This window comes from Ctenopharyngodon idella, chromosome 7, assembly GCF_019924925.1.
Source record: "Ctenopharyngodon idella isolate HZGC_01 chromosome 7, HZGC01, whole genome shotgun sequence".
In the NCBI taxonomy this organism is placed as follows: domain Eukaryota; kingdom Metazoa; phylum Chordata; class Actinopteri; order Cypriniformes; family Xenocyprididae; genus Ctenopharyngodon; species Ctenopharyngodon idella.
In genome coordinates, this window is record NC_067226.1 from 1169761 (window position 1) to 1193977 (window position 24217).

A 24217-nucleotide genomic window follows, 5' to 3' on the forward strand; every position below is an offset into this window, starting at 1 on the left:
AATGTTACTAGGTCATTCCACGAAATCGGTGCCTTTTGCGTCCCTAAGAAATAATCAGACATAGAAGTATAACAACAAATAAATTTGTGATTTAAAAACATATCAGTACTGTGTATTGTTTTATATTGTTCAATATTACACCAAAGTAAATTAAATATTATTTTAAATAATTAAAATTGCATTTATTCTCATAAGGGTAAGGTTTTTGGCCTGTCCCTTACTATGATTGTTCTTTTTCAGCAGGACTTTCAATTTGCAAATTGAATGCAAAATGATACAAAAATCACATTTGCATATTGTTCAAAGTATAGTCTTATTGTCAAGCAATGTTTTAGCATAAGTATACATTATTTTTTATAAAATATAAATCATTTTATCGGTGTCCCTGATTTCATGTCAGCCCTGTTACCCTCACCAAAGAACCCTGTATAAATAATGGTACATTCCAGTGACATCACTTCCAGGAAGTTACATCATCTCTAAACCAGGATGCCAACAGTTCAAATAAAAATAAGTTTCTGTCTCTATTCTATAATTTTCTATTTTTGATGATTTATGAGGTTTGACTGAGGGGGGATATCATCCAATGTCAAACCTGTTACCATTTTTGAAGTATACATTTAAACACTTATTTATTTAATGTAACATAATCATTATCTACAGGTAATATCCCTTTAAAAGTGTACAAAATGTGCTTTTGTGATCTGGTCTGTTAGCTAGCAAATAGCAAATTAGCTTTAAATTGTCAAACCTGTTACCGTCAACCCTGTTACTTTTCAGAGTAACAGGTCTTGACATGTGGGTAACAGGGATGACAGATTAGGTGTCAAACTTAGCCACACTGATTTTAACATTTATCTGTGTCAAATGCATTTTAAAAGGTCATCCCAGGTGTATTATTGATGTCCATATCGTTCAGTGTGGGTGACATATGAGCATCAGTTACATTTTTAGTTAATATTTTTAGTTTTGTTAGTATTAGTATTGTTGGTACACGAATCTCGTAATTCAAGTATTAAAGGGATAGTTGAAGTATAAGCGCGAGACATTGAAGTGAGACATCACTTCCGTCATCAGAACGCGTTCCGACCTCAATAACCGGATGCGCAACGCAGTTGGACATAGTGGTGTTTTAGAGGTAAAAAATTATATAAATACTGTTCGGTTTCTCGCACAAACCGATCGTTTCGTGTCTTAGGACATCAATGTGTCGTCACGAGTTGCAGGGTTTAATTTGGATTTGCCTGTGCATGTTTTTTTGACTCTTATAGATTGTGTTGCCATTGACATGTATCATACGACTGACAGACGGCAACGGTTGGAGTTAAAAATCATCATTTGTGTTCTACTGATGGAACAAAGTCACCTACATCTTGGATGCCCTGGGGGTAAGCAGATAAACATCAAATTTTCATTTTTGGGTGAACTATCCCTTTAACTATTTAAATATATTGTATAAACTTAATATATAATATATATTAACTCTAACAGATGGAGTGTGTAGCTTTTCATTTCTTAAACAACCATGTTGGAATATGTATCATGGCCATATTCCAAGATGACAATGCCAATATTCATGAGGGTTAAAGAATGGTTCAGAGAGCACAAAGAATCATTTTCACACATGAATGGGCACTACTGAGTCCTAACTTTAACCTCAATGTAAGACTAACCTCTTGATGGAAATAAATGTTCTGATGCCATTTCCATCAGGAGGTGCATACATTTTTGGTCAAGTTCTTGTATTGACAATGCAAGAGGTGAGCACTCTGTAAAGTCTACTCCAGCACATCCCAAAGACTTACACTGAGGTTAAAGTCAGGACTCAGAAGTGCCCATTCATGTGTGAAAATGATTTTTTGTGGTCTGTGAACCATTCTTTCACAATTTTAACCCTGATGAATATTGGCAGTGTCATCCTGGAATATGGCCATGATACATATTCCAACATGGTTGTTTAAGAAATAAAAAGCTACACACTCCATCTGTTATGGTTAAAAGAACCGTTGCCAAACATATAACATGCTAGAAACATAATAATCACTGTAATAATGATCCATTCATAGGTTCTCAAGTATTTACCTATTAAAATCCAAACAACAACCTTTTTTTTGGCCGGGCAGTGTATATTTTAAGTTCTGTGAGGGGACACACTGACACAGACAAAACGTATGGACACATGGGTCTAATTACAGTGCCCTTAAAACATTTATAAAGCATCTGTGCATATGCACAGATTTGATCTTAGAGTGTGCATACGCTTAAATCCACGCTCATATGTATAAAAACGTGGAAAAGTGCTTATAGCGACACATCAGGGTCTGAACAGACGTACACACTTTTCCTTGTCAGATTACCGCAGGTGTTTTGAAATCTAAGCTATTCTTGCAGTTCGCCATTCTAAATTAAACAATTTCGATGATGACTGGTGATCTTTTATATGTAAATGACATTAATTAGGTGTTTTTTACAATGGGGAGAACTGAAACCATTCAGTTGAGCACAAGTTCAAGATTATTTGCGATTTATATATTTCACATCTGAAAGAGAGGCGTACGCTTGTTTTCTGTGTGTACGTTCATTCTATGAATCTCACATACGCACATCTGAGAAATGATAGGTAAAATTACTTTATAAGGATGCAACATGTATGATAAAAATGGCAGGCGGTCTTAGTGTCCCTGTTAAGGTGGAAAATGGAATAAGACAAGGCTGTCCACTCTCGGGACAGCTTTATGTTTTAGCCATTGAGCCTCTTCTTTGTAAATTGAGGAGAGATTTAATGGGCTTACAGATTGATCCAAAGTCAAATGTTAATATTAAAGTCTTTATAATATTACAGTAATTATAAGAAATGATAAAGATGTTCAAGTACTGGAAAGAACTTTAGAGTGTTATAACAAAGCTGCATCTGGTAAAGTAAATTGAGAAAAAAATGATACATTGTGGTGTGGTGAAGATAATAAAAAACCTTTGCTACCAGGTAGATTGCAGTGGAAAAGTTCTGGTTTTAAATATTTAGGGGTGTTTTTAAGAAGAAAAGACTACAGAAGACAGCATTGGGAAGGCCTGGTGGAGAAAGTGTGTGCTCGGTTTTCTCGCTTGCAAAAGTTGCTACCCCAGTTATACTTGTTTGCAACAATCTTGTTGCTGCCTCTTTATGGCATAAGATGACCATTTTAGAACCTCCTGAAGAAATGGTAAAAGTTATCCAAAAAGAATTAATACATTTTTTTCTGGTCTGGTCAACATTGGCTTAAAGGGTTAGTTCACCCAAAAATGAAAATAATGTAATTTATTACTCACCCTCATGCCGTTCCACACCCATAAGACCTTCGTTCATCTTCGGAACACAAATTAAGATATTTTTTTGAAATCCGATGGCTCAGTGAGGCCTCCACATTGGTTCAATATTAATATTATAAAGCGACGAGAATTTTTTTGATGCGCCAAGAAAAACAAAATAACGACTTATATAGTGATGGCCGATTTCAAAACACTGCGTCAGGAAGCTTCAGAGCATTATGAATCAGCGTGTCGAAGCGCCAAAGTCACGTGATTTTAGCAGTTTGGCGGTTTGACACGGGATCCAAATCATGATTCAATATGCTGATTCATAACGCTCCGAAGCTTCCTGACGCAGTGTTTTGAAATCGGCCATCACTATATAAGTCTTTATTTTGTTTTTCTTGGCGCATCAAAAATATTCTTGTGGCTTTATAATATTAATATTGAACCACTGTACTCACATGAACTGATTTAAATATGCTTTTAGTACATTTATGGATCTTGGGAGAGGAAATGTCATTGCTGGTGATGGAGGCCTCACTGAGCCATCGGATTTCAACAAAAATATCTTAATTTGTGTTCCGAAGATTAACGAAGGTCTTACGGGTGTGGAACGGCATGAGGGTGAGTAATAAATGACATTATTTTCATTTTTGGGTGAACTAACCCTTTAAAGCTCCAGTTTTGTTTTTACCAAGACAAGAAGGAGGCCAAGGATTGTTGGACATTAAAAGTAAGCTAATGGCTTTCAGACTTCAGACAGCCAAAAGACTTCTTTACGGAGAGAACATAAGCTGGTCTGAGGTAGCCTGTGCCCTATTGAAAAAAGTGGAGAAGATGGGGCTAGACCGTCATCTTTTTGTTATGGATAACCAAAGCTTGGACTTGTCTGGTTTGACACCTTTTTATTACTCAACGTTGAAAGCATGGAGAGTTTTTAGTATTTCAAGGAAGCCAAATGGAGCTGAAGGACTTTAGGTAAAAGAAGAACCTTTGGTGTATAATCCTGCAATGGACTTGGAAATATTGAAGTCCCAATATGTGAGGAATGCTTTGAGGAATGCAGGAATTATCAAAATCAGATACTTAGTTACAACAGAAGGATGGATGTCTGCAGAGAGCCTGGCTACTAAGATGGGTGTGTGTCACAGACACGCCAGGCTCCACCATCCACCAATCACAGCGCACCACTTCTCCTGAGTTCTGATCACCGGCACCTGCAACTCATCACCACCTCATCAACACCAGCATAAAGAGCACTCACACTCACAACCACATTGTCCGGTCTCATTTGCATCTAAACCTACCTGTATGCTTACCTCAAGGACTCCTACCAAACTACTTACCTGTCTCCAGCGTCTCCTGTTCTCCTTGTGTGATCTCCAGTCCGTGTGTGAGTGTTCTCCGTGTTCTACGTTCATCCATTCCAACGCCATTCAAGATCTTCACGTCTGCAACCACAAAAGGACAGTATCACTTATCTTCACTCCAGTTTATCACCTTTACGTTACTACATACTCACCTGCACTGCTGTTATACTCTGCTGGTATCAATAAACATCCCTGTCTGTGATCTCCTGTCTCCGACCCTTCTGTGTTGTAACAGTGTGAGGTCAATCCGACTAACACAAAGATTATTGAAAGGTTTATTTGATTGTTTACCAATGGACTATACATCTGCATTGGAAAAAATGGATGATGAGGAATCCTCTTTCCCAGAGCTAAAAATTAAAATTGCTGTTGAAGAATTTTCAGAACAAGAAGGGAGTCTGCTTACTTTTAAAACTCCTCAACTTGAACTTCTTTTATGTCAAGTCAAGTCACCTTTATTTATATAGCGCTTTTTACATGTACATTGTGTCAAAGCAGCTTTACATTGATAACTGGTACATTATTTGGCTGCACAGCAGCTCTTAAAGAATAGTGTCAATGCAGGCAGATCAAAGCACTGTTGAATATCAAATGTCAAGTCAAGTGTCCCCAACTAAGCAAGCCAGAGGCGACAGCGGCAAGGAACCCAAACTCCATCAGGTGACATCAGGTGGCAGACAAGTGGCAAATTGGTGTTAAAATGGAGAAAAAAACCTTGGGAGAAACCAGGCTTAGTCGGGGGGCCAGTTCTCCTCTGGCCAACAGTGCTTTGTTACAATTCAGGTTGCTAATATAAGTCCAATAGGATCGCAACATTAAAAGTATTTATTCCAGTTCCATCCAATTGAGGATCGTATTGAGGATCACGCCGGTATGGACGGTTGTTAAGGAACTGTGTCGTGGCTGTCGTGTCGATGAGGCCCTCACAGTGGATGATCTAGTTGACTCAATCTCTGCTGATACGTCAGGGCTGCGTTGTGGTCGTGTCAAGGTGCAGGTCCTTGGTCTCACCTGGATACGGCCCGGATCCGGTTGACTACGGTGAACCTCGGGACAAACAGAAAGACTAATATTAGCGTAGATGCCATTCTTCTTCTGATGTAACGAGTACATGAGGTGTTATAGGAAGTGTTCCCGGCTCCGGCTGACCTAATTTATGCAGCCTAATAATCCTTTAACGGATTTGAAAATATAAATTGGTAATGTGTTATGTGTATGCCAGGTTAAAGAGATGCGTTTTTAGTCTAGATTTAAACTGACAGTGTGTGTCTGCTTCCCGAACAATGCTAGGAAGATTGTTCCAGAGTTTAGGTGCCAAATAGGAGAAGGATCTACCGCCTGCAGTTGATTTTGATATTCTAGGTATTATCAACTGGCCTGAGTTCTGAGATCGCAATAGACGTGAAGGACTATAATGAATTAGGAGCTCGCTCAGGTACTGGGGAGCTAAACCATTTAGTGCTTTGTAAGTAATTATCAAGATTTTAAAATCTATACGATGTTTAACAGGAAGCCAATGCAGTGTTGACAGAACTGGGCTAATATGGTCATACTTCCTAGTTCTAGTAACAACTCTAGCATTCTTCTGCATTTTGTACGAGCTGTAGTTTATTTATCAGGCGAGCAGAACAACCACCCAGTAGAGCGTTACAGTAATCTAGCCTTGAGGTCATGAACGCATGAACTAACTGTTCTGCATTTTTCATTGAGAGCATATGTCGTAGTTTAGATATATTTTTAAGATGGAAGAATGCGGTTTTACAGATGCTAGTAACATGGCCTTCAAATGAAAGATTGGTATCAAAGAGTACACCCAGGTTCCTAACTGACGACGAAGACTTAACAGAGCAGCCATCAAGTGTTAGACAATATTCTAGGTTATTACGTGAAGAACTTTTTGGTCCAAAAATTAGAATCTCTGTGTTTTTCTGAATTTAGTAGTAGGAAATTACTGGTCATCCAATTTTTTATATCAGCTATGCATTCCGTTAATTTTGTGAATTGGTAAGTTTTGTCAGGGCGCGAAGAAATATAGAGCTGAGTATCATCAGCGTAACAGTGAAAACTAACGCCATGCTTCCTAATGATATCTCCCAAGGGTAGCATGTACAGAGTGAACAGCAACGGTCCTAGTACTGAGCCTTGTGGTACTCCATATTGAACTTGTGATCGATATGACATGTCTTCGTTTACTACTACAAACTGATAACGGTCAGATAAGTATGATTTGAACCATGACAATGCAATTCCACTAATGCCAACATAATTTTCGAGTCTATTTAAAAGAATATTGTGATCAATAGTGTCAAATGCAGCACTAAGATCCAGTAACACTAATAGAGAGATACAACCACGATCTGATGATAAGAGCAAATCATTAGTAACTCTAATGAGAGCAGTCTCAGTACTATGGTACGGTCTAAATCCTGACTGGAAATCCTCACAGATACTATTTCTTTCTAAAAGAACATAGTTGTGATGATACTGCCTTTTCTAGTATTTTTGACAGAAAAGTGAGATTTGAGATCGGCCTGTAATTGACTAACTCTCTAGGATCAAGTTGTTGTTTTTTAATAAGAGGTTTAATAATAGCCAGCTTAAAAGTTTTTGGTATGTATCCTAGTGATAAAGATGAATTGATGATATTAAAAAGAGGATCTATGACCTCTGGAAGCATTTCTTTCAATAGCTTAGTCGGTATAGGGTCTAACATACATGTTGTTGATTTTGATGATTTAACAAGTTTAGACAATTCTTCCTCTCCTAAAGCAGTAAATGAATTGAATTTTTCCTTAGGGACACTACAATGCACTATCTGACATGATACTGTAGTAGACGGTTGCATGGTTATTATTTTTTCTCTAATATTATCAATCTTGCAAGTAAAGAAGTTCATAAAGTCATTACTGCTGTGCTCTTTGGAAACATCAGAAGTTGAAATTTATTTATTGTTAATTTAGCCACTGTATCAAATAAATACCTAGGGTTGTGTTTATTTTCTTCTAAGAGTTTTGAAAAATAGGCAGATCTAGCAGATTTTAAGGCCTTTCTGTACTCAATCATTCTCTCTCTCCACGAAATACGAAATACTTCTAGTTTTGATTTCTTCCAGCTGCGCTCCATTTTTCTGGCTGCTAACTTTAGGGCCCGAGTGTGCTCATTGTACCATGGCATTGGATTAATTTCCTTAATCTTTTTTAAACGCAAAGGAGCAACTGAGTCTAATGTGCTGGAAAAGACAGAGGCAATAGTTTCTGTTGCAACATCGAGGTCTTCTAAGCTGTCTGGTATGCTAAGGCGATGAAAATGATCAGGAAGATTATTTATAAAGCAATCTTTAGTGGTAGAAATGATGGTTCTACCATATTTATGGCATGGAGGCAGTTTAGCCGCCTTGACTAAATGTAGTATACACGAGACTAGATAATGATCTGAGATGTCGTCACTCTGCTGCAGAATTTCAACAGCATCGATATCGATTCCATGTGACAATATTAGATCTAAAGTATGATTACGACAATGAGTGGGTCCTGACACATGTTGTCTAACACCAATAGAGTTTAGAATATCTGCAAATGCCAATCCTAATGCGTCTTTTTTATTATCTACATGGATATTAAAATCACCAACAACAAGGACTTTATCTGCAGCTAGTACTAACTCTGATAGAAAGTCAGCAAATTCTTTGATAAAGTCTGTATTGTGTCCTGGTGGCCTGTATACAGTAGCCAGCACAAATGTCAACTTACATAATGTTACGTAAAGTACCATAGTTTCGAAGGAATTATATTTGAAAGACTTTTGACTAATACTGTAAATATTACTATAGATTACAGCAACACCTCCCCCTTTGCCTTTCTGACGAGCATTGTGTCGATAATGATAACCTTGAGGACTAGACTTATTTAAAGTAATGTAATCGTCCGGTTTTAGCCAAGTTTCTGTCAAACACAGCACATCTAGATTATTATCTTTGATAATATCATTAACAATAAGTGATTTTGAAGAAAGGGATCTAATATTTAACAACCCAAGTTTTATCGTTTGTTTAGCATTATTATCTCTATTTTTTATTTGTTGAACATCAATTAAATTTTTACCATTAAATGGGTTTGGAAGTTTTTTGTTTTTACTAATTCGGGGTACAGACACAGTCTCTATTTGATAATATCTAGGTGTAAAAGTTTCTATGTGTTGGGAATTATCTGACTTCTGTAACGTGAGGCAGCTAGCAGACGGTCTGTTTAGCCAGTCTGTCTGCTTCCTGACCTGGGCCCCAGTTTGTCATGTTTCAGCTCTAATGCAAAGCACTGTATGTCTCGTGTATAAAGGCATCACATCTTCATTCTTTGGAAGGACTTAAAGAATCAAAATGGCAGGAGGAATTTGGATCAGAGGCTTCCCCTAAAGGTAGCTGGAGGACCCTGTACAAACCCCCTATTGGGAAAAGGTTTGGAGACCTTCAGTGGAGGATTGTGCATAGTATAATAGCTACAAACAGATACAGAGCACACCTTGATCCACAGATAGGGAATGAGTGTCCTTTTTGTGGAAAAACTAAAACCATTTTTCATTTATTTTCTCAATGTATGAGACTACAACCATTGTTTTCTCAAATGGAAGAATGGTGTCAGACTATGGGGGCAGAATTTCCTATGTCTTTTATTTATGGACCTAAATATAGCTGGAATAGAAAACAATTTCATGTTTTAATCAGTTTTTTGTTTGGGCAAGCCAAAATGGCAATATGGTTGTCATGAAAAAGTAAACTTCATGGTGTGGGTCAGTTGATGCTGTGTTAATTTTAAAGGGTTTAATAAAATCAAGATTAAAGATTAAATAGAATATGACTTTTATAATCTGGTTGAAGATTGGAATCTTTTAACAACATATGGGGAATAAATCAATGTATTTGTGAAGTTGAATGTGATGGATCTTTAAACACATATGTTTAAAAGTACGTTGTGTAGGCTTACGTGTATGTATGAATATTGAGTATGCATATGAAAAATATAGTTTTGTTGTTGTTGTTTCCCCCTCTGTTTATGCAATTCCATATATGATGTTTTTAAATTTTAGTAATTAAAGTGGCTTTCAAAGTCTCTCTCTCTCTCTCTCTCGGTGCATGCTGGGAGCGTTTGGGTGTGTGGGGGGATTAGTAAGGGGAGAGGGTGACTGCCATTTATTTTTTCCTTATTTTTCATCTTTAAAATTTGGGTTATAACAGTTGATTTTTGAAATTAGGTTAAGCTGAGTTATCTGTAAGTTTTAGGGACGGTGTTGAAATGGCGTCGTTCCCAAACGGGGGAGAGCCACCGACACCTGTGTCTCTGCGTAATGGAATTAGGTGTGTTCCTGCGCCAGGTGTGGAGGTGGAAGACGTGGTAGTGGCGGTCGTAGAGCAGACCGGCTTTGAAAATATTTCTTCGGCCTCGAGGATGAACAAGGCAGTTGTGATTTTTGTAAAGGTGGAAGAGTTAGCAAACCGTCTCGTTGTCAGCGGAATTGTGGTAAGTGGCGATTTTATTTTATTAATGTTTCCCCGCTGGTTACGCCGACGACACGTATAACTATCTCGAACGTGCCCCCATTCATTCATAATGATGAGATTGAGCGAGGGTTAGTTCGTTATGGAAAGTTTGTTAGCGCAATTAAAATGGTTCCACTTCGCTGTAGAAATGTAGCATTAAAGCATGTTATGTCGTTTAGGAGGCAGGCGTTCATGTTTTTGAATGAGCCAGAATTGGATGTTTCTTTCAGGGTATGGCATGAAGGAAAGGCGTACATGGTTTATGCAAACTCTGGAAATATGAAGTGTTTTGAGTGTGGAGATGTGGGACATAAAAGGATGGTGTGACCACATAAAGCTCAGAACAATGAGGAGGTTGCAGACCCCAGTGATGCTGCTGATGTAGGAAATGGATATGATACTGCACCACAGTCTCACGCTGGAGAGTCGAGTGGCGGTCAAGCTCAAAGTGCTATTCACATTGATGATGTTGTTAATTATGATGGTGATGACATTGAGGTTGAGAAAGTTGAAAAATCTGGTTTGTCTAAACAAAGTAAAAAGGCTGAGGTTAATGGAAGTGCAGATGATGAAATGGCAGGGACATCTGAATGTGTTGAAATGTCTGAGGAGAAAGAGATAGGAGATGATGATTCAATCTCTGATATTTCTGAGATAGGTTCACGGGTTTTGGATGATACGTACACATTGCAGGAAATTAATAACTTTTTGGATGCAACGTTTGGAAAATTAGTGAAGGTTAAGGATTTTTTTTCCAGATACAGAAAAATTCATTGGGTCAGTGATGTTGTTGCAGAAAACTGTTAGTTACTAGGCCTTAAGTAAAAAAAAAAAAAAAAAAAAAAGATATTCCGTCTGAAGAAAATGGTAACAAGTTAACTTAAAGAAGGATAAAAGGCATGCTTTGGAAAAAAAAAAAAAGTAAAATGAACAAATTGCACATGATGATTTCTAAACTTTGAGTTACGTTTGTACCTGTCCTGTCTCTTTTATTTCCTCTTTTTTTTATGGGGCTTTTAAGGGTGAGCTCCTTAATTATAAATGGAGGTAGAGACAAGAATAAGTTAGTAATGGTCTTAGAGCTTTTTTTTTTTTTTTTTTTTTTAATTAACCGGGTTGATGTAGCTTTTTTTTTTTTTTTTTTTTTTTTTTTATGCAAGAAACCCATACTAATGCTGATAATGAAAATGAATGGAGTATGTGGTGGGAAGGGAAGCTCACTTTAAGTCATGGGACAAATAATAGCGCAGGAGTAGCGATTTTATTTTCTAAAAATATAAATGTTAATATTTTAACTGTAGATGAGTTTATCAAAGGTAGATTTTTGTTAACTAAGATTGAGGTTGGAGGAAGGGAATTTGTGTTCATGAATGTTTATGCCCCAAATGATGGGTCTGAAAGGATGGATTTTTTTATGAAAATGAGAAGGATAATTCAGACACTTGATAGTAATGTATGTATTGTTTTGGGCGGAGATTGGAATTGCACCACAAATTTTACAATTGACAGAAATGGTGAAGAGCCATATAGTCAATCAAGCATGGTGTTGACAAAAGTATTGAATGAATTTGAATTACTAGATGTGTGGAGAATGATCAATAAAAGAGTTAGACAATATACCTGGCTTAAAGTAACTGATAATAGAGTCAGTGGTGCAAGATTAGATAGATTTTATTTGGGTAAAATATGGAATAATCGGGTGTTGAATGCTTTTACCTAATGGTTTTTCAGACCATCACATGGTTATTTTTGATTTTAATTTAAATATGTCAAAATCCACTTATTACTGGCATTTTAATGCTAAATTACTACAAGATGTTAATTTTTGTGATTCATTTGGCTTTTTCTGGAAGAACTGGGAAATGAGGAAAGAGTCATTTGAGAATCTCGATCAGTAGTGGGATGTGGGTAAAATTAACATAAGGATTTTTTGTCAATTATTCATCTCATATTGGATCAGTGGTGAAGGAAACTGAAAAGGCTACAAAGAGACATTGAACTTTTAGAACAGGACATTTTTAATAATAATGAACTTGTGCATGATGATGTTCTACAAAGGAAAAAGAGCTTGGGACTTTTCTACAAGAACAAGTAAAGACAGCGCTAATAAGGGCAAGATTTTGCTCTATTAAAGATATGGACACTCCAAGCACATTCTTTTTTAATCTTGAAAAAAAAAAAAGTACAACACAGAAGCAAATGTATCATCTTCGCCGTCATGATGGTTCTATAACAACAGATCCTATGGAAATAAGGAAGTTGGCTGTGGATTTCTATTCACAAATATATCCTTCTGAAAACTAACTCTGAAAGCGCTGTTGATCTACTCCGTGATATTAGTTGTAGTAGGGCAGTACTTTTATTACCACCAAAAAAAAGAGATCTAGGACTTCTAAAAAAAAAAAAATAAAAAAAAAAAAAAATTGGAGACCGGTGTCATTATTGTGTGTTGACTACAAAATATTCTCATTGTTTAGCTAACAGACTAAAGTGTTATCTATGTTTATTAGTGCAGAAGGAACAGACATACTGCATTCCTGAAAGGTCTATAATGGATAATATTTTCTTATTACCTGATGTTATTGAAATTAGTCAGTTAAATAATTATGAAATTGGTGTTATTTCTTTAGATCAGGAGAAAGCATTTGATAGAGTTGACCATGGGTATCTCTATAATGTTTTACAGCATTTTGGTTTTGGTGACATTTATTTCATATATTCAGTTGTTGTATTCAAATGCATTTCTTCTTGTAAAAGCTGGTGGTGGTTTAAGTGCATCAATACATGTTTTTAGAGGAATTAGGCAAGGCTGTCCACTTTCAGGACAGCTGTATAGCATTGTCATTGAACCTCTTTTGTGCAGGTTAAGGAGAAATCTTAATGGAGTCTTAATTCCAAATGGAGACATAAGTTCTATGGTGTCTGTATCGGCTTACGCTGATGATGTTACCGTTTTTATTACAGGCCAGGATGATGTTACAGTTTTAACTAAGAACATTGAACAATATGAAAAGGCATCCTCAGTTAGATTAAACTGGGGAAAAAGTGAGGGTTTTATTATTGGACAGTGGGTGGGAAAAGGACCTCCACAGCTTCCTGGTGGGTTGAAATGGGGTAGGGAAGGGCTGAAAGTTTTAGGTGTATAACTAGGGAATAATCATTTTCAGATAAAGAATTGGGAGGGAATGCTGGAGAAAGTAATTGCCAGATTGTCTAAATGGAAATGGCTATTACCACAGATGTCGTATAAGGGGCAAGTTTTGGTTGTTAATAACTGCCTCTACACTGTGGCACAGGATGATGGTCATGGAGCCACCTGATGAACTGATCTGCCGTATACAGAGAGCATTAGTGGACTTCTTCTGGAGTGGGCAGTATCTACCTGTCCAGGAAGGAGGACAGGGTTTAGTGGATGTGAGGAGTCATATCTGTGCTTTTAGGATACAAGCAGCACAGAGACTCCTGTACCATAAGGACTTGACTTGGGCCCAAACTGCTTGTGCGTTGCTACAGAAAGCAGGAGGACTGGGATTGGACAAACATTTATTATTAATAAAACTAGAGGAAGTGAGCTTGTTTGAGCTTACACCGTTTTACAGGTCTATGTTGCAGGTCTGGAGAACTGGTTTTAAAGTAGAGGGGGACACTGATCCTCAAGCACACTGGGTCACTGAAGAACCCTTGTTTTTTAATCCAGTGATACAGACAAGGATGTTATCTTCTGTCAGTATACAAACATGCTTACTAAGGAATAATATTGTAAAACTGGGGCACCTCTTGGACAATAATGGATAGAGATCAGCAAAGACCCTCAAAGAGGTGACAGGATTACGGTCATTAAGACTTACAGCAAAGCTGATGGAAGAGATTTTTAATGTAATACCAAGCAACTACAGAGATATCATTGCAAGAAAGGAAAATAATGAGAATGGATTCCCAAAGATAAAAATAGCGCCCACAAGTAAGGTAGATCTGGAGGGTGCGGACACTGGTTCAATTTTGTCTTTTGAGGTTCCTCAAATAGAACTTTTTGAGTCTACATCAAAGAAGGCCATATATCATACCACAGTAAAGATCATACATCAAGAATCACTCAAGTTAGTAAAAGCCTCTGGGTGGCCAGGACGGTTGACTCCAGACTTTCTCGTGAGGGACCGGTGGAGAGCCCTGTATAAGCCTCCGGTGGAGAAGTGAACAGCTGATCTACAGTGGAGGATTATTCACAGGGCAGTAGCTACAGACAGACATGTGGCACACTTGAATCCGGCAGTGGGTGGGGAATGTAGGTTCTGTGGGGAAGATGAGGATTTGGAACATTTGTTTTTAAGATGTGCAAGACTACAAAGTCTTTTTAACCTTCTTAAAGAATGGTTTAGGGAATTTAACGAGGATTTTTCAGATAAAGTGTTCATTGGAGGGTTAAAGTATGGATTTTTGATGAGGAAGAAAGTGTTTATTTAAGTTATTTGATTGGGGTAGGGAAGGGCTGAAAGTTTTAGGTAAACGTTTTAGTTTAAGTTTAAGTAAAAGTTTTATGTATTGTAAACGATGTTTACAATACATCTGTGGGTTTATATATGTTGTTTGAATAGTAATGTAGGAGTTTTGAAATGTAAAAATTGAAGAATTATAATCTCTCTCTCTCTCTCTCTCTCTCTCTCTCTCTCTCTCTCTCTCTCTCTCTCTCTCTCTCTCTCTCTCTCTCTCTCTCTCTCTCTCTCTCTCTCTCATTTCCGGTGTGAGTGTTTGGAGTGGAGCGGCGTGAGTGCGGAGCGTATTTCTCTGAGTGAGTTTTTTTCCTCCTTTTTTATTTATATTTTGAATTATTATTTTTTCTTTTTTTTTGATTGCTTTGTTTGATTTTGGGTTGCGTGGGGGTTTTCCCCTTGTGTGGCCATGGTGGACTCACGAGCTGGGTTTCTAAAGAATCTCACACGGCGTCATGGTGTTAAAGTGGTGTCCGCTTTGAGTGTTGAAGATTGTTGTATGGCAATGGGAGATGTTGTTGGGCACAACAGTATTTTGTCAGCGTCTAAAATGAATAGTGCTGTTGTGTTTTTTTTTTTTTTTTTTTTTTTTTTTAATTCGGTGGAAAAGGCAAATGAGTTAGTGGAGAAGGGAATTGTTGTAAATAATCTCTTCACATCTGTTCTTCTGCTTTCAACACCCTTAAAAAAGGTGACATTGTCTAATATTCCACCCTTTGTTACTGATGATACATTAGTTAAGATCTTGTCCAGTTATGGAAAGCTGGTTTCACCGATTAAGAAAATCCTCATTGGTACTGCTTCACCACTGCTAAAACATGTAGTTTCTTTTAGAAGATTTGTCTACATGATTTTGAAAGACCGTGAAGAACTTGATTCGACTTTTAATATTAAGATTGACAACTTTGACTATGTTTTCTATGCCACAGCTGATAAGATGAAATGCTTTGGCTGTGGTGGGGTAGGCCATCTAATTCGAGCCTGTCCTGAAAGGAATAAAGAGGATCATCTGTTAACTGATGAGCAAACTATGAGAGAGACTAATAGTGATGGTGAGGAAAGGGTTGAAGCTGGGACCTCTAATGCTCCCATTTTGAGTGTGAAGAATCGGGCTGTTGTGGAGAACAATGGTAATGTTTCTGAGGCTAAGGATGTAGTTTCAGATGCCACTGCACCAGTAGTGTCTTTGCAGGAAGGTGGGTTGGAAGCTACTGCTGTAGTGAGTGAAGGATTTGAACCTTGTGATGATGTTGATTTAGAATCAGATAAAACTGAGTTCAAAGTTCCAATTAAAAGGAAAAGTTCAAGTGAAGTTCAAAGTGTTAAGCAGAAAAAAACAAATGTGGTTGATGATGATGACAAAGAAGAGATGGAAAGTGGCAATGAATCTTCAGATTCAAGTTTCAGTTTTTCTCAAAGAGATTCATTCAGTCGTGACTATGAGGTAGAATATATTAAACTCTTCCTCAAAGCAACGAAGAATAAGAGAGGAGTATGTGTCTGTGAATATTTTCCAGATATCAAACAATTTGTTGACAAAACCAAATTGTTCATGGCGGAAAGCTTATTCACAAACAAGAAAATGTATAGGCTGAAGAAAATTGTAAGAATTCTAAACCCAGATCTTGTAAATGAAAATAGCTAAAAAACCTAAAGTGACATGTTATGGGTTCCTAGTTATGTTTTTAGCAGGTTTTGCTTGTTTTTTTTCTTCTCCTCTTTTCTTTTAAAAATGAATGACATTAATATTGCTTCCTTGAATATTAATGGGGCATGAGATTTTAAGAAAAGAATGGAAATTTATGAATTTGTGAAACAACATAATTTAGATGTGGTGATGCTGCAGGAAACTCATAGTGATCTAAATAATGCTTCTGATTGGGCTAGAGAGTGGAGTGGTTTTTCGTTTTTAAGTCAAAATACTTCACTTAGTGGTGGAGTAGCTGTTCTTTTTGCGAAAGATTTTAACCCACTTTCTTTTCAAGTAGAAGAAATAGTAAAAGGTAGACTTTTAAAAGAATCTGGAATTCAAAACTAAGAAAGCTTTTTATAACTCTATACAACAATGGTGGGATGTAGGAAAAGCCCAAATTAAGCAGCTTTGTTTACAGTTTACTCGAGTTTACTAGTTACTAGTCACTACAGAGAATCATTTTAGAATGAGTGTCTTGGAGGATGATATTTTAAAACTCGTACAAGAGGTTTCTTAGATTTACTTTTAGATAAAAAAACACAACTGGCTGATCTGCTTGGTTCTAGGACACAGGGGGCATTGGTCAGGTCGAGATTCCAGAGTATGAATCAAATGGATGCTTCAAAAAAATTATTTTTTAATTTGGAAAAAAAGAACGGTCAAAGTAGAACTATTCATGCTTTACGATCTGACACTGGTATTCTTTTGACAGATCTTTCGGATATTTGCCAAAGGGCAGTTGGTTTTTATGAAAATTTATATAAAAGCGATGTTGCTGTAGAGAGAGAAAATGAGGGTGAGTTTTTCTTTAAAAACTTACCTCAGGTGCCTGAAAGCATCAGCGTTGGAATTTCTGGCCCTCTGAGTATGAGTGAGCTACAAAAAGCACTTCAAGGAAGTGCTTCTTTCCAGACACCAGGCATTGATGGTATACCAGTGGACTTTTATAAATCTTTTTGGTCAACGATAGGAAAAGATCTCCTAGAAGTGTTGAATACCAGTCTAGCAAGGGGTAAACTGCCTCAAAGTTGACGAAGAGCTGTGCTGACCCTTTTACCGAAAAAAGGAGAGACATAAGATGTTGGCGTCCAGTTTCTTTACTCTGCAGCGACTATAAGCTTTTATCAAAGGTCTTAGCTAACAGATTGGCTAATGTAATGGATAGTGTTATTCATCCTGATCAAACCTACTGTGTCCCAGGTAGATCTATATTTGACAACATTGCTTTTATTCATGATCTTATCAAAATCTCCAAGATGTTAAACCTAAATTGTGGTTTTATTTCGTTAGATCAAGAAAAAGCCTTTGATCGGGTAGAACATTGTTTTTTATGGAAGGTTTTAAATGCATTTGGCTTTAGTGAGAGTTTTATTAACTTCATTAAAGTCCTTTATAGTGATGTGGAGAGTATTTTAAAGGTCAATGATGGTTTATGTACTCCTTTTAAAGTTTCTAGAGGCATAAGACAGGGTTGTGCATTATCTGGTATGTTACACTCTTTAGCAATTGAGCCTTTGTTACAACAGATAAGGTGCAAGCTTCAAGGTGTAATTTTACCAGAATGTAAGAATAAATTTATACTGTCGGCCTATGCAGATGATGTGACCGTATTAATGGACAAAGTGATATTCAGGCTTTGTTAAATTTGTTGAAAACTTTTTAAAAAAATCTCTTCTGCTAACATAAACTGGAAAAAAAGTGAAGCTTTTTTTTAATAGGGGATTGGAAAAATGATAAACCACTTGGAGTGGGGAAAAATAGGTTTTAAATATTTAGGAGTTTTAATTGGGGATGAAGAGGTTACACAAAAGAACTGGGAGGGTGTAATCGAGAAAGCTAAAGGTAGACTTGAAAAATGGAAATGGCTGGTTCCAAAAATGTCATTTAGAGGGCGAGTTTTAATTGCTAATAATTTAGTGGCCTCTTTGCTGTGGCACAGGTTTGCTGTTTTGGATCCCCCGTTAACTTTGTTAACGAAATTACGAGCACTGCTAGTGGACTTTTTTTGGGATAAGCTACATTGGATCCCGCAAAGTGTTTTATTTTTGCCTAAAGTAGAAGGTGGTCAGGGACTGATACATCTGCAAAGTAAAATAGCTGCTTTTAGATTACAATTTGTTCAAAGACTTTTAACTGTTTCAGATGTTTTTAACTGGAATGCTGTGGCAAGAGTGATTCTGAATAAGTTGGGTAATTTTAATCTAGGCAGGACAATTTTTTTTGATGGATCCACTGAAATTTAATTTTCCTATGTTACCTGTTTTTTTTATAAGAGTGTTTTTAAAGTGTGGAATCTTTGCACTTTTCAAAAAGTGGAGGACTCAAAATCTCTTCACTGGCTACTAGAAGAACCTATAAGCCACGGTAAGACATTGGACTTAACAATTTTTTTCTTCCCGGACTAAACAAAGCACTTATTGATAACAAGATGGTGACTCTTGGCCGTTTACTGGCAGTAGCTGGACTTGATTTTAAAAACAAAGAAGCAATATCTCAACGTCTTGGAATCAGTTCTACTCATGTTGTAACAACTTCTTCGGAGATGGGAATCTGCTCTAAGTGATCAAGAGAGACTATTGTTATTGGACCATAATAACGGACTGTGTAATCCAGACTTGGAAGATTTTTTTCCAGGTTTAATTTTTGCTCAAGTTGGATGGGTGTGCTGGATTTATTCTTCTTTCTTTAAGTTCTTTAAGTGTTGATTTTTTTTTTTTTCTTGTGACAAAGTTTTTTTTATAAATATTGTTTAATTGTTTTTAACAAGAAAAAGTTGAACAACAGGATAGATACACCTTGGCGTGATTTATTTATTTTTATTTTTTTTTTTCATTTGAATGAAGACAAAAAAACAGAATGGAGAACTTTTTACAAACCGTGTTGATCAAAAAGACAGGGGATTTACAATGGAGAATTGTTCATGGTGTTATTGCAGTAAATGATTTTACTTCTGTTTTAAATCCTGGAAGTACTGATAAGTGTCCTTTTTGTTATGATAGAGAGACTATTTTTCATGCATTTGTAAACTGTCATAGAACCTCTGTTTTAGAAGATGTTTTTAAAAATTGCAATGAGGTTTTCTCACAAGAGATTTTCATTTTAGGATGCAAATATGTTTTAAAGAAAAAATGTGTGTGTCAACTGCTTAATTTTGTGGTGGGACAAGAAAAAATAACCATCTATTTGAGCAGGAGAAAGAAAATTGAAGAGGATATAATACAAAACACTGTCGTGTTGTTTTTTTGTGTTGTTTTTTTAACTTGGTGCAATCTAGAATTTTAATTGATTTTTAATTGATTTTTAATTGATAAATGTACTGATAATCTGTTTTCTTTTGAAAATATTTTGTGCTGTAATGATGCTTTATGTGCCATTTTTGAAGATGAATTAATTTTTACACTTTATTAATTTGCATTGAGTTAACTATTTTATTTTATTTTTTTTATTTTTTTTGGAGGCTAAGAAATTGTAACAATGAATTTTTGTAAATAAAAGCTTTGTGAATTCTCAAAAAATCTCTCTCTCTCTCTCTCTCTCTCTCTCTCTCTCTCTCTCTCTCTCTCTCTCTCTCTCTCTCTCTCTCTCTCTCTCTCTCTCTCTCTCTCTCTCTCTCTCTCTCTCTCTCTCTCTCTCTCTCTCTCTTCAATTCATATTGCTTTATTGGCATGACATATTTAGGTAGGTATTGCCAAAGCATTGCATAAAGCAAAACAAAAACAAACAGGAAAGAAAAAAACAAACAAGAACATATATAAAATGCATTCATATATATATTTATACACATATTAATAGTATTATAATATGGATGTGTTCACTCAGTACCTCTTAGTTTGTGGCAATTATAAATATGGTGTGCTACTAAAGAGGAAGAAGGTCCTTCAAGTAACATTTTCAGTTTGTCAGTTTCATGGAGTGACTGGAAGTCAGGGATAATATGCTGTATTTGACAGTACGGTTCTCTTAAGGTTGTGTATTTATCACAGTGGAGAAGGATGTGTGCCTCTGTTTCAACTGCCCCTGATCTACATTCATTACAGACTCGTTCTTCTTTAGGTAACCATGTCTTATGTCGCCCTCTTTCTATGGCCAGCTGGTGGTCACTAAGTCTGTACTTGGTTAATCAATTCCTGTGTGTTGTATTCCTGACTGAGGTGAGATAGTCAGCCAGATTGTACTCTCTGTTTAGTCTAAGATAACATTGGAGACGACTTTGCTTTTTGGTTTGTTCTTTCCAATGCTGCATGGATGTCTCTTTCTCTTTACTCATGATTTCTTTCATTCTTGCAGGTTTTTCAGGGGCAGTGATTTTGAACATTTTGTTTGTCAGTTCTGACACCTTTGCACAAAGATGACTTTTCTGAGCACTCAGTTCTTGTGTTTTTAGTGCTTTAAAATGAAGAGTGTCTTCAGGACTAGATTTTAAGTGTATCCAGAACTTTAAAGCTCTTTTTTTTAATCATTAAATTGAGGGGAAGACGGCCTAGTTCCGCCCTACAGGCGTTATTAGATGTGTTTCTGTGGACATGAAGGATGCTTCTACAGAACTCTACATGTAGACTTTCTAAAGGATGTTTGTCTCAAACCTTATGGCTGTAGTTACTCGTTGGACCCCAGACCTCACTTCCATATAAGACAATAGGCAGTATCACACTATCAAAAATCCTTGTCCAAATTCTGATTGGAATGTTTATTTTGAATAATCTAATTCGTATGGCATGCATTGCTCTGCGGGCTTTTATAAGTAATGTTTTAATAGCCAAATTGAAATTTCCAGTGGGTGTTAAAACCAAACCAAGATAATTATGTTGTAAAGAGTGCTGAAGAGTGGTGTTGTTTACAGTAAATGCATGTTTATGTTCCAGATTTCTGGTTTTTTTTCTGAAATATCATCATTTTAGTTTTTTGGATGTTGACTTCTAAGGCCCAGTCATGGCAGTATTTAGTTTGAAATGTCTAGGTTATTCTGGAGACCTTTCGGCGTTTTAGATAGAATTAGTAAGTCATCTGCAGTAGAGTCCTGCACGGGCCACAAATATAGACCCTAGCCCGGCCCTGGCCTGAGACGCTCAGGCCCTGCCCGGCCCGTGTCCGACAGCTTGTCAGAATTTTCGGCCTGAACCCGACTGGAGCCCTTTTTTTTTTTTTTTTATCCTACCCATAACGCAGCCTTTGTTGCAGCCATTAAAATGTTCAGTTTTGTTTTTAATTGCAAAGTAGTTCCTTTTCATTTCTTTATTAAGTTAATTTAGAAAAATGTTTGGAGCACTTCTTTGTTTAAATTAAAGTTTGTTTCTTAAAGTGACGACCGCAGCGGCCGACAGTGAGTTGAGCACGTTTGATCGATTTAGACTCTCAAATCAACACTTGTTTTACCTACAATAAAAGCCATAGATATAAAACACTAATATAAACATATCACAATGTTAGTTTAAAGGTTTATTAGCACTACCACAGTAAAAAAGCTACTTTTTTACAAGCTGAGGGGGGCTGCTCTGCTGCTCGCAACAGCGTGCGGAAAAACAAAAAAACAAAAACAAAACTGGCTTAAAAAAAAAAACTTACAGGTTGTCTTAACTTAGACCACAGCTATGCATCAAAAATCAAAGCTTCACCACAGAACATGGTCATTTTCAAACGAAAAACGAGACAACATGCTACAGCCAGAAGAACACTCTCATATAGAGAAAGAGAATCGTGGAGAAAAAACACGACATCCGCATTGGAAAGTTTTAATTAGGGATGCTCACAATTGACTGTTTAAAAAGAAAACAAACTATAAACATACTGTAGCTATAGACAACAAATCCTATAAATGGTAGCCTATTCAGAACAGAACCATAACAAAAAATAAAAGAACATGTCGCCTACCTCTCCAATTCGGCACAAATACAGATGTTTCCATATTCGTATTTGAATGCTAAATTATTATTTATTATGTAAATTATAGGCTTTGTACTTCGCTCACGTTCCAACAATACATCCTTCACATGTGCTTTGCAAGTGAGGCGATAGTAGCTATAGCGCTGAATGCCACAGATTGTACAGACTAGCCTATATATATATATATATATATATTGAGCAGTGTAACTTTGATTGACTGTATTTTATTTTGATAATAAACAGGCTGCGATGTCAAGTTCAAAATGCGAGAACTGATAGGCTATGTTGTGTATGTGTGCAAGGCTCCGGCGCAAATTCTCCATCCAAGTGCTGCAGGTGCGTGAAGTGTGAATACTCATATTCTGTTGTTTTATGTGCTGTATTTGCGTGTGTATAAAACTAAAGCCTTGAAAATAACATTTTGGTATTTTTAATGGGTCACACCGAAATGAACATCCCTAATTTTAATCCAGTTTCAGCCCTCCTTTTTCGCTCTTCCAGCTGCTGTGCTGAAGGCACGCTGCTACACTAAACATGAGGACGCGCGCACGCAGCCTCCGAAATGAGATGCAGCTATGGTCTCATAATGTTTCTGCCAGCGCAGCTATGCATATGTTTGTTTTACCATCATCAGCTTCTCATGGTTTGTTTTAATTGGATGTCTAAAGTATTAAAAGGAGGAGAAGCCTAAAACAGGCCCGAGGCCCAGTCCGCCTCTGAGCTATGACGTAAAAAAAATCGGCCCGAAGCTGGGGCCGTAAATAAGTCGGGGCCCGTCGGGCTCAGGCAGAAATGCAGGGCTCTAGTCTACATACAGTAAATATTTGACTTCTGTGTCAAATAGTTGTAGTCCTGGACTTTCTGATTGGTCCAGTAGATCTGCCAATTCATTCATATAAATGTTAAATAAAGTTGGGCTGAGGCAGCAGCCTTGTCTGACCCCTTGCTCTTGGGAAAACTATTCTGTTCTCTGTTGACCAATTTTTACTGCACATTTAATTTGGTTATACATGTTTTTAATTAAGTTGTATATTTTACCCCCAATACCACTTTGAATGATTTTATAAAACAATCCTTTATGCCAAATGGAGTCAAAAGCTTTCTTGAAATATTTTTCCGTCTTTCTTTTGGTGTACATGTTTGTTTATTAATGTGTGTAGTGTGTGAATATGATCAGTGGTTCGACGTTTAGGGAGGAAGACAATTTGAGATTTGCTGATGACATTGTGCTGCTTTAAGAAAGATGAAATCCGAGAGTTAATTATACAACAAAATACTTTTCCTAAATTGCTGGTTACACAGATTCCTCTGTAGTTATTAGGGTCTGTTTTGTCTCCACTTTTAAAGATGGGAGAAATGAGCCCTGTATTCCAGACCTCTGGAAAAACACCTGAATTCAGAATCAAGTTAAAGAGTTTGAGCAATGCATTCTGAAGTTCAGGAGAGCTGTTATTTAGCATCTCATTTTTTATTTTGTCAGGGCCAACGGATTTATTAAATTTGAGAGATTTCAGTTTTCCACTAAGTTCTTGTTGGGTTATTGAATAATCTAGTGGATTTTGGTTGTTTTTGATGCATGACTCGAGCGTTCAATTTTTCAAGGACTTTTAATTGGTTGGGATTTATTATTGGGGTCAGTTTGATGGCTATAGAGGTTCTCAAAATAATCTTTCCAAATTTGACCATCTTGTATGGCTGGTTCTTGTGGCTTTGTAGTGTTCAAACTGTTCCACATGCTCCAGAACTGGCCCTGATCAATTGTGTTTTCAGTCTTTTGAAGCGTGTTGTTATAATAATCCAGTTTCTTCTGTCTTAGTGTGTTTTTGTATTGTTTCAGAAGTTCTGAGTGTTTTAAGTGCAACTCAGTGTTGACTGGATCTTTGTGTTTTTGATTTGAAATGAATCGTAGCTCTTGTCTAATTGTTTTACAGTCATGGTCAATCCATTTTTCAGAAGGTTTTTGTTTAGT

General features: G+C 36.8%; 2 protein-coding genes across 5 annotated transcripts in view; both read right to left on the reverse strand.

Moving 5' to 3' along the window:
* Nucleotides 1-8833, reverse strand: part of LOC127516275 (uncharacterized) — a 40798-nt gene extending 31965 nt beyond the window's left edge. The window contains exon 1 of the mRNA XM_051900745.1: nucleotides 7639-8833. Within this exon, the coding sequence (XP_051756705.1) occupies nucleotides 7639-8429 (791 nt within the window). The 5' untranslated portion in view covers nucleotides 8430-8833. The remainder of the gene's footprint in view (nucleotides 1-7638) is intronic.
* LOC127516285 (uncharacterized) overlaps nucleotides 1-24217 on the reverse strand; it is a 212599-nt gene that overhangs the window by 164761 nt on the left and 23621 nt on the right. The window lies entirely within an intron of this gene.